This window comes from Morone saxatilis, unplaced genomic scaffold, assembly GCF_004916995.1.
Source record: "Morone saxatilis isolate NCDOM2014 unplaced genomic scaffold, NCSU_SB_2.0 Contig22, whole genome shotgun sequence".
Taxonomy (NCBI): domain Eukaryota; kingdom Metazoa; phylum Chordata; class Actinopteri; family Moronidae; genus Morone; species Morone saxatilis.
In genome coordinates this window covers 19,263,644-19,273,925 of record NW_023339785.1, presented here as the reverse complement: position 1 = coordinate 19,273,925, position 10,282 = coordinate 19,263,644, and the positions used below count along the sequence as shown (strand labels likewise).

At 38.8% G+C, this 10,282-nt stretch overlaps 1 protein-coding gene across 1 annotated transcript in view; it reads right to left on the bottom strand.

Annotated features, from left to right (window-relative positions):
• Positions 1-8,295: 8,295 nt before the first annotated feature.
• LOC118334038 (traf2 and NCK-interacting protein kinase-like) overlaps positions 8,296-10,282 on the bottom strand; it is a 2,293-nt gene continuing 306 nt past the window's right edge. Inside the window, exons 2-3 of the mRNA XM_035669850.1 lie at positions 9,782-9,979; positions 8,296-9,055 (exon numbers count right to left, since the gene is read on the bottom strand). Of these exons, the coding sequence (XP_035525743.1) occupies positions 8,681-9,055; positions 9,782-9,979 (573 nt within the window). The 3' untranslated portion in view covers positions 8,296-8,680. The remainder of the gene's footprint in view (positions 9,056-9,781; positions 9,980-10,282) is intronic.

Genomic DNA, 10,282 nt, shown 5'->3' with positions numbered 1-10,282 from the left:
TTAGTTTATTTCTAGTTTGTTTTTTAACCATAACCCTTTTTCACAACCCCCTTTTTTATTAACTATAATGTATACGGGTCCTTCAGCTGCAAATGTTATACCACATTGGATTTTTGGCTTGTGAGTTTTATTCTAACAAGTTGTACATCTGCTGGCAATATAAACACTTTTATTACTGTATACAGATCTACAGAGATATTTACAACTTATCTTAAGTTATATTAAAGCCTCTACGAGGAGTTTTTAGCTGGATATGAAACAGCCTCAATGTAATACTGATAACTCTATATGACCTACATAAGCAAACCAGCCCACCAGTGAGAAGACTGGCTATTTCTACGTAGTTGTTTTTAATGCCTGAAGATTGAGAGATTTGAAGAGCGAAGAAGAGAAGTTTACATTTTTAGAGGCAAAGTTTGGCTTTATGTTAGATTTTGTAGTTATGGCTAACACTGAAGGATCCGCATCCTTTCCTAAACCAAAAACGACAGTGACAGAGCATAAACGCAACCACAAGTCATTCTATGTCGGTCTTTACACGACCTAGCCAGATCAAGATCTTTACAGCAAAAAGTGGTGCTCAGGCCACTTGTGTCAAAACAAAAAAAACAAAAGTTCCTTGCAGGGCCTTTTTTAACTTGAACTTTTTTTACAGTAAATTTGCAGTCTGCTTATAAGCATGCCCTATACAGTATTCCCAGGGTTGCCTGCAGCTAGAGTTCATCTTGCAGCCAGAGTTTCTTTTCTTTGTTTATTTGATAGGGACAGAGCAAATTAATATATAAAAAGTGTGTGACAGCAACACAAACTGGATAAAACTTGAGAGCTGGACTTTTGAAGTTTCACCCAAAATGGAGACATTAAAAAACAATCTTTCCCAAGAGGCCAGGCAAGCTATGAAATCAAAAATGATTTATCTTTACTCTGTCATACTGTCTATTTATATGTTATCTACAGTACTCTGCATTTTATTACACTGTTCTACTTTCCTGGGCATAATTACAGTCAAGTGCTTTGATACAAAGCATGCATAACAAAAGAGTTCCATTATTTTCCAGCATTGTTGTTTCGGATGTTTAAGATTAGTAGGCCTAAAAGGAACTCGGAGAGGTATCCTTGACTAATGTTCAGTGAAAACAATGTTGTTGTCTTTGACTTTTAACATTTTACAGTCATATTTTTAGTGTTATATAAATCATAACTTTGTTCCTTAACTTATTATGCTACAAAAATAGTAATAGTAATGAACTCCTTCGGTAGGTTCTGTTGGTCATATGGAAATGCTAATGCAGTGAATCGTAATTGCATTTTTTTTAGGAGACCTTGAATGTATTCTTTTTAATTCAATGTAGTCTCTGACTTTGCAGTTCAGTCCAGTGAAGCATGAAATTGGCCAAACTGCAAGCAAACCACTAATTTCTTTCAAATGAAGAGTAATGTGTCAAAAGATCATCTCAAATGTGAAATCAATAGAATGAACTGAGACATTATTTAAGAAAATAAAAAGATTGTGAGTTCACTTCTTAGGAGAAAATTAATCATTAGTCAGATTAATTCAAAATAAAGTATTTTATGTTGCTAATTCTTAAGAAATCATAAAATTGTTTTCTACTATTTAAAGAGTGTGAAAGAGGAAGAGGAGCCTATTTTAGATAGGAAGAACATCCACAAAATCTAAATATGATTTGGAACAAGTAGATGAGAGAAATAAGCCACATGAGAAGAGATGTTAACTCCCTTGTTGTATTTTACTGTTGCAATGCAGCACCATGAGTTTGGCAATATATTTGTTATCGAACAACACTATGAGAACATGATTCATGTCAACGCTAGGATGTCATGCACACACATCCTGGTGGAGATGGAAAAGCTACTGATAGCTGCTATGGGGACAGCTGAGACCTAAAACACAAACACCTGAATAACCTGATAAACAGACACACACAGGGCCTTCAGACAGATGTACACTACACCCACTTCTGGGGTCTGTTGCTAAAAATTAGAATGAAATTATAAGGTAACGGAAACACAATAGATACCAATAAATCATCTTAAATCTTACACACTGGACCTTTAAGGTTAATAGAAAATCTCAATTTCTGTCCAGAGGAATATTACTATAGAGTCTTCTGAGGTAGGGTAGTCTGATTGGTTGTCATTACTGACAGTATTGCCAGTAGAGGACCGTTTCCACTCAGCCTTTACACAGTGAGCTGCTACCAGTGACTCACGTCTCTGTCGGGCATTCAGATCAAAATGAATGATTAGGTTCTACCATCCAAAAAATATGTATACTCAATAGTTGCTGAAGTGCACTGTAAAGCCAGAGGTTATCTAAAATCTAAAGGTATAATGCACAAGTGCAGACTAAAGCGGATTTCCTGAAGATTATTGAAGCTATCAACGTGATAAAACAATTGGTCAAACAGAGAATGTGTGAAGAGTACATTTAACCAATTGTCTGTGGTTAGGATCATGTTAGAGACCGCATACTGCAAAAGGGCTGAGCTTTATGTTTCATACACATTTTCTTTAAATTGTATTTATTTTTTTAAATTAGTTTTAATATACATTTTACTGCTGTGTATTATGTATTGTTGTGATGGTTATATAGGCTTCACTATCACTGCGCCTATCACTTTCATTACAGTCACTCATCATTTTGTGTTATGTTATGTATTGTCGTATATAATGTGCATTGACACACACAACAACTATTCCAGTGCCAAAGATGAATTTCCATATTATGCTAATTTAATGGACAAATCTGAGTCTGTATCTAAAAAGCAAGGTCCTTGCCAGCATTAATATATTTTTACTTTGGACCCTCCTCTTGATTAAGGGAATGATTGCAACAAGGTCTGTAATATCTGATTATAATAAATCAATAATAAAACAAAGCCTTGTTCAGTTCAATAATCTAAAGAGTTTTGCTGATACAGCCTTTTGTTGGCCTGGTATGACCGGTAGTGTATGATGGCTAATTAGATTAGATAGATAGATTATTAGTTTTTTAACAGACATTACTTCACTTACCTCACTCTAAAGGAGCACTGGGTAAGATACAGCCAGAACTTCATAAATGTTTAAAACAATGTTATAAACGGATATAAAGAGGTTACAGCTATGACATTATGTCATAGATGTATATTGTGTTGCAGAGAACAAAGAAGCAGAGGGACAGAGATGCTGCTCGCCAACAGAGAGCTACTGCAGCCTGAGGGACCTCTGAGTTTATTAGACAAAGCTAATGGTAATTTTCTAACAACAGCATCAGAAAACTATATCACTCACACTTGTTAGCATTTGTAAAAGACAATCTCCCCATTATACCAAGATTGATATTTTTAACATTTTCAAATATACCTGTTGACTGTGGACATAGTCACATGGCCAGAAAGTCCTCCTTACTGTGTGGTAAGGTGATCAGGAGTTAATACTGGCAACAAAGTGTGAAATTAACATTACTGTCACAGTTTATCATTGGATTTTTCCATGCATGGTTATAGCCACTCAGTCTGGTGACTGGTCAACTGTACCAAATTCTCAGAGTGAAGCCAAAATAATTATCCTGAAATATAATTTAAGAGTGATTATGTCTCTGATAGTGTAATGATTGTAAAACTAGCTGAGTGACCAGAATATTTGATTATTTTTAAACATGCATTCTAGTGTTGGGATGCAGGACAAAAGTGCTGTCGTCACAAACCATCTGCTGTCTGTGTTTGTGCATCTTGCCGTGTTTATGCTGCAGATCTGAGTGAGAATTAATTCACATCTCTGTATTGTTTCTGCAGTGTTGAGTGTTTGTGCTTTGTTGACAATAAGTTGCTCATCTGCACCAGGTCAACAGCAACTGTGTACATCCGTGCTCTGAGAAACCACAGGAGAGCGTCAGAATCGACCGCAGTTAACATGCATGAGTACACACCCTGACCTCGACTTTGCAGGTCAACAACCCCATACTGCCTTTGACCATACTGTTACAAAGAAAGTCGTCTCACTTCACTGAACATGCCTGCATGACGTAATGGAGATAAATGGAACTTAGCTGTTCTCCCAGTGATGAACCTCTCTAATCTTGGTGTGAGAAGGATGGGGCAAGCCTGCAGGATGAGGCTAATTAGAGGTCCTTATCACACTAATGACTTTATGGCACAAAAGCCCAGCCTTGCAATTGTACAAAAAACCCAGGTTAAATCTGCCACAACTCCTTTGATTTTTATTAACAGCTGAGTGCAGTTGCCCATTCTGGTAAAAGTATGTTAATATTTTCTGTCTGAAAAAGGAACCACTTTTGTGTCCTTGTCAGGTTACTCCTCTGCACAAAATAAGAGAACAGCATGTTGTCTTCCTCATCATAGATATCATCATTAACCCATGTCTTAATATCTGATAGCAGATACACATACAGACTCAATACTGTTTCCACATACACAGATAAAGAGAAGGCAATGCATTTAGTTTGTTATATTTTTGACAAAAAGACATTTTGGGTCACAAAGAAAGAATATATGAGAGAAACATGTCTTACTTACTTTAAAAAGTGATGCTTCACAGCCAGCATATAAACTCTGCAGGTCCCTAGACGGATTAAAAAGATTTATTTACTGTGACTATAGCTGATGGCGGCCTATCTTGTTAGACCACCTTTTCACAGAGCTTTCATTCCAGGTTAATGGTGGAACAAATCCAAAGAAAAGGCCAACACACTTAATGTAGAAAAAGGGGAGATAGAGCTGATACCATATTGCCTTATAGCCTCATTTTGACCAAATAACACTGTACACAAGCTTGGCGTAGGAGGGTGCCACTTCCTTTGCTGTTCTATGATAACAAGAAAAATATAACTTAGCCACACTTCCTGTGTTCTGTTCGTGGTGGATCCCATCACCAGGGCAACAATGAAAAATCCAAGTCTAACGTTTAGTTTCTTGAAGTTACAAGAAAGGTACAAAAAGTCAGTGCTGATGAAAGATTAAGAAATAAAGGTTATTGCATTAGCAGTGTTGTAACAATACCAGTTTACTTGTGGAAATTAATAGATCACTTAACATCACATAACAAAAGACCATTGTATTACTCAGACAGAACAATTGTTTTCTTCTTATTCATCAGTAACATGTTGCACTAGTCTTTTGTGGTACAACTTTAAAGTAAATGGATTGTATTTCCAAATTTTGGGTGTCCGTGCAAGCTCAAAACACTTCAGTTAAAGCATGGCCAACATACTTACTAAATAAATAAAATAAATAGAAAATAGGTAATAAAACTGCAATACAATGTATATGTAGGCCTAAATTAATGAATGTGTAAATAAGTAGGTAAACTACAGATAAAAGCCACTCAATTTTAATGCAAACAAGAGACAAAAATAATAAAAAAATATATAAATTTAGGTTGCAGCAGATTGACAAACAATATGAAATAGAAACATCTGTGTGTTTAAATAAGATTAAGAGTATAGAAGCACACTTGCAGCTGCCTGTGGCTGAATATATAGTGGTGCTTTGAGCTAAATGCTAATGTCTGCAATGCAATAGAGCATGCTAATAACTGCTGAATTGGAATTAGGCTGATGGCTGAGGTCACTAGTTTGGCAATTCAGCATCATAAACCAAAGTATCAGAGAAATAAAAATTTGAACCTGATGATGGCGTAAGAGGAGAAGCCAGTGTCAGTATGATTCATGCTCTGGGCACCATGAATGTCTGTACAAAAGTTGAAATATATGAGTCTGGAGAACAGTGGAACCGACAGACTGACACTACCACGCTTCTACCCTGGCTTATGAGAATTGACCTAATACGATGTGATCAAAGAAGAAGGGAGAGTCATAAAAAGTGGAGGTGTACATGGTGTGTGTGTGTGTGATTACAGCAGAGGAACGTGTGTTGAGTTGCCTGGGTAAAATTATGTAAGAAATTATAAAAGTTTGAAGTTGAATTGATATTTCTCTCAACCTAATTTCAGTGTGGAATGCACTGTCTGATTTAAAAGTATATGTTCTTACACAAATATCTGACAAATGTAATATGACTGAAAAAACTGTGTGATAAAAAAATACAACTACTACTTTTTTCTTTCTAAAAGTCACTCCGGAAGTGTTGATTGCTAATCTTAGGCTGCTATACTGAGCCATTGGGAGGTGTTCTTTATTTTTTCTGCTTCGCCCTGACTTCTTGTTCCTCTTTTCTGCTGCCAGGAGACACACTGTTCAGCACTTATCAGATACCACCCAGAGGAAGAAGCAAATTGAGGTTGCATAACCACTTAGGAGCCATGAATGAGGTCAGTGACTTGCTGCTATAACTTGGCTAATGTCAGTCACCCATGTTTTGTTGAACATTGCAGATCTAAGTCTTCAAAGAAACAATGAATGATAACAGACGGCTCATTGCATCTTAATTTTTTACAAACATATTGGGAATGCCACTTTGTTGAGCATACTGGGCACTTGTCATTACCCTGGGAACACAATATGTATATTTAGGTAAGTTTGAGTGTTTGAAGTCTGACACACAACCTCTGGACTATGTACTCTTCACCCAAAATAAACAGTCACTCACTGGCAGGTTGCTGCTTGTTAAAGAACAAAACATGGCATATCACAGTACGCTGACCTAACTAGGAAAACTCCCAACTGTCTTGGATTTTCTCAAACCTTCAATAGAATTTATTGGGCAACACAACCCCATAACTGTCCAATAATCTAAATTCTCTTATTTAGCATCAAATAGTTGTAACATTTGAATATTAACTATTTTTGTCTGCTTGTCTGAGTAGCATGGGATGCATGTTGCACAACGTCTCTACGTGAAATTACCTTTCTTGTCTGATTACAGTCATTTTTGAGATACCTGTCACAGATCCCAAATCCCAATATCCCACAATTTCTGTCGCAATTAATGGGGTTGGTCAAGCTAATTCTCTCCTTGCATTAACATGTTCTTCATCAATAATCTTATTGAATGTGCTATAAATTGCAGTATGGCCGCCGCCTCACTACGTGAATCTTTCCTAACATTTAAGCACTTTATTACATTCTATTGATCACATCCCCTCTTGTCACTTCCACGGTCAAAGACCAGGGTCGGAGAGAGGACTGTGGCTGCATAGCTGATGAAGATTTAATGTGTTTCTCAAGGACACTTAAGCAGAATTTATGCACACTTGAAAAGGGCGGATTGGCCCTCTCCCGAACCACGTCTTTTATATATATATATATATTATATATATCTTGATTGTTGATCTTGAAGAAGGCCAGAGGGCCAAAATGTCATCAGCTAAATGAAAGAGAAATGCATCTGGAGACAGAGTGTGCTGCACTTCTTTCTTACTCTCAAGATTTAACACTTTCAACATCCTAACAAGGACAAATAAATAAAATACAGAGAAAGAAGAAGACTAAAAATCTGGAATTCAAGAGACCCCTGGTCAGTAAATGAACATAAACAAAGCCTGAAAGATTAATCTCATGTTAATTTCAGTAGTTGAAGTTAGTGCCCATTAGATATACAATCCCATATTAACCACAACATGCAATAAAACAGCAGCTCTCAACCAGCTGGAACAAACTGACGTTTACTTGCGTCTCACTCTTTCAACCAATCCAAATTAAAACTCTAAATCCAGACCAAGTTGATATTCTTAACTTTACAATAAATGTAATTTTATATTCTAAATTATGGTGATAAAACCAACAGATTGAGAGCCACTGCGGTAAAAGTTCAACCTGCAACACCCAGTCAGTGTCAGTAACCTGTAAAATGCAATGTGAAGGTTAAACATACAGACGATTTAGAGAAGATTAAAGTGTGGAGGAGGAAACAGGACAGAAGAGAAGTAAAACTTCACACAAGGCACTTAGAAAAATGGAAATGGGTTCTGAGAACAGTCTAGAGGATATCACTTCAGTGGCAGTTATGGCACTTTTCTGCCTACTCTGTCTGCCTGTGGGTCCAGACTGAAATACCTCAACAACTCTTGGACGGACTGCTATGAAATCTTGAAACTGAGGATGCACCCTCCTGTTTAAACTCGGAGACCCTATCTCACAAATAAAAGATAAAATATAAGAGGAAACATATTTTATAGACTTGTTTGAGAAATAACTCTTCAAAATAATTTCGTAAAACAAAAATCATGTCGTGGATTGTGTATCGTTATACATCTAGATTCTGGTGATCCCCTTGATGTCCTTCTAGCGCCACCGTGAGGTTGACATTTGTAGTCATTTCTGGCCCACCCTGGATGAACAAACAATTTTCGTGATCCCTTCTCTTTCCATATAGTGAGATCATCAGGTCAAAACCTCAATTTGTGGAATACTTTGGTTTGTTTTTTGGTAATTAGCACAAAAGTAACAGCATGGTAAACACACCTGCATGTTACCATTCTCATTGTAGGACTGCTGACATAAAAAAATATGATTCAGTGCTGTTACACAACAAGTGGGAGTCAGTATTTGGAAAGAAAGTGGTTGGAAGCAGTGACAGCACAAATCAAAGAGGAAATTAATCAAAAGGTCCCAGTGAGAAATGAGAAAGGAAAAAGACCACATTATCATTTCTGCCGCGAGCCCAGAGTTAATGCGTGCGAGTCCGCCTGGTTAGAGAAATAAAAATGTTAAGAGTGATTTAAGAGGAAATCATTCCCCCAGCCAGGGTTAGTCAGTAAGTCAGCCTGCACAGACTGCAGGATCAAACAGAGGAGGGAGAGAATGAGGAGCACAGAGACTGTTCATCCTCCGACTGACCCGGCGGCTGGGGCTCCGGCCCCTCGAGTCGGGGCCCTTGGTCGGGCTCTGCCGGCGCATCACCGGCTGAGAGGAGTTGGGGTTATGTTCGGGGACACAGGTGACGCGGATTCGAGGCACGTGGAGGTTATCCCTGGAGGGACTGACGTGGGCGGGGTAGGAAGGGGGGCGGGAGCGGCGAGGTTTGTAACCGGGGAGTAAGAGGAGGTTGTCGAGGTTGACGTCTCGCGTCTCGTTGAAGGAGTGGTATTTCTTGGGAGGGATGCGAGGCGAGTTGCTCTGAGCTCGACGCATCACCTGGAGGGCAAGGTTGTTTACAAGAGAGCGGACACATGAACGTGTGCACAGCAAAACAAACAAACGACTTCTATCAGGTGTTTTCTAGTTCAGTGGACCTCCATGACACGTGCACAGAACACGTGCACAGAACTCAGAACTGTTGATAAAAGCAGATCTCACACTTTATTTAATTCTGTAAAAAAGGTAAAAAATACATTATTGGAATGAAACATTTGACTGAAGTATCACATTAAAAACACAAGAGGAGTTTCACAGCTTTGTCGTCCGTCTGTTGCACCTTAAAAACAAACAGAAAACTGTCATTTGAAGTGTCATCACAGAAGATACCTGGAGGGCAGAAGAACTCCACAAAGACATAAACAAACACACTGTTAACCTCCAGGGAGCCTGAAGCAGCCTCTTACAACAACCAATCAGGGCGTGTTTGTGTTCTTATGTTGAGTTTACAACCGACTAGGCTCTGTCATTGGGGCTGAACAGCTGTTAGTGGCGAGCTGCTCAGCGGGTTCAGTCTTGTTCTCACTTGTAAACCTGTCTTTTGTCTTTTGTTCGCAAAGCTTCACCTGAGTGTCTGCGCACATACAGAGCTGCCTCTGAATCTGCGTGTAAGTAAGTAAGTTCATAAATCAGTATTTTGTTTAGTAAATTGTAAATGTCTAACATAAATCCCCTCTATAATACATCCTCCGTGTGTGTGTGTGTGCCTCAGGCTGTGCATTCTACCTCTTTGGCCCAGGCGGGTTTGTCGTTGCTGCCTGGTGCCTGGTCTTTGTAGTGGTACAGCTGCTTCTTGTCCTGCGGCGGTCGCGGCGGCTCCTGTTGCTGCTGCTGCAGTGACACCAGGTACGCTCGCTCCTGCTGCAGCTGCCTCTGCAGCCGCTCGGCCTGCCGCTGCTCCTCTATCTGCTTCCTCTTGTACTCCTGAACAAACAGGACGAGAGGAAAAACGGCAGGTAAACGGGGGGGACAAACTGAAATGAACATGTGGAATGTCGACTGACCTTTGCCATAAAAAATCATCTTACATCTACTTCAAATGCTGCCTGATACATTAGTTAGCACACTTTTAACAAATGGATACACAGTTTATGATTCATGTGTCCCTTTAAAAGGTTATATATATGAGCTATTATCTGTGTAAAGGTATAGTGGAGTCATGGTGTCTCACTCCTTCTGCCTGTGTTGTATCGCAGCCTCTCAGTGGTTTGTTTCCATAGCCGGTCT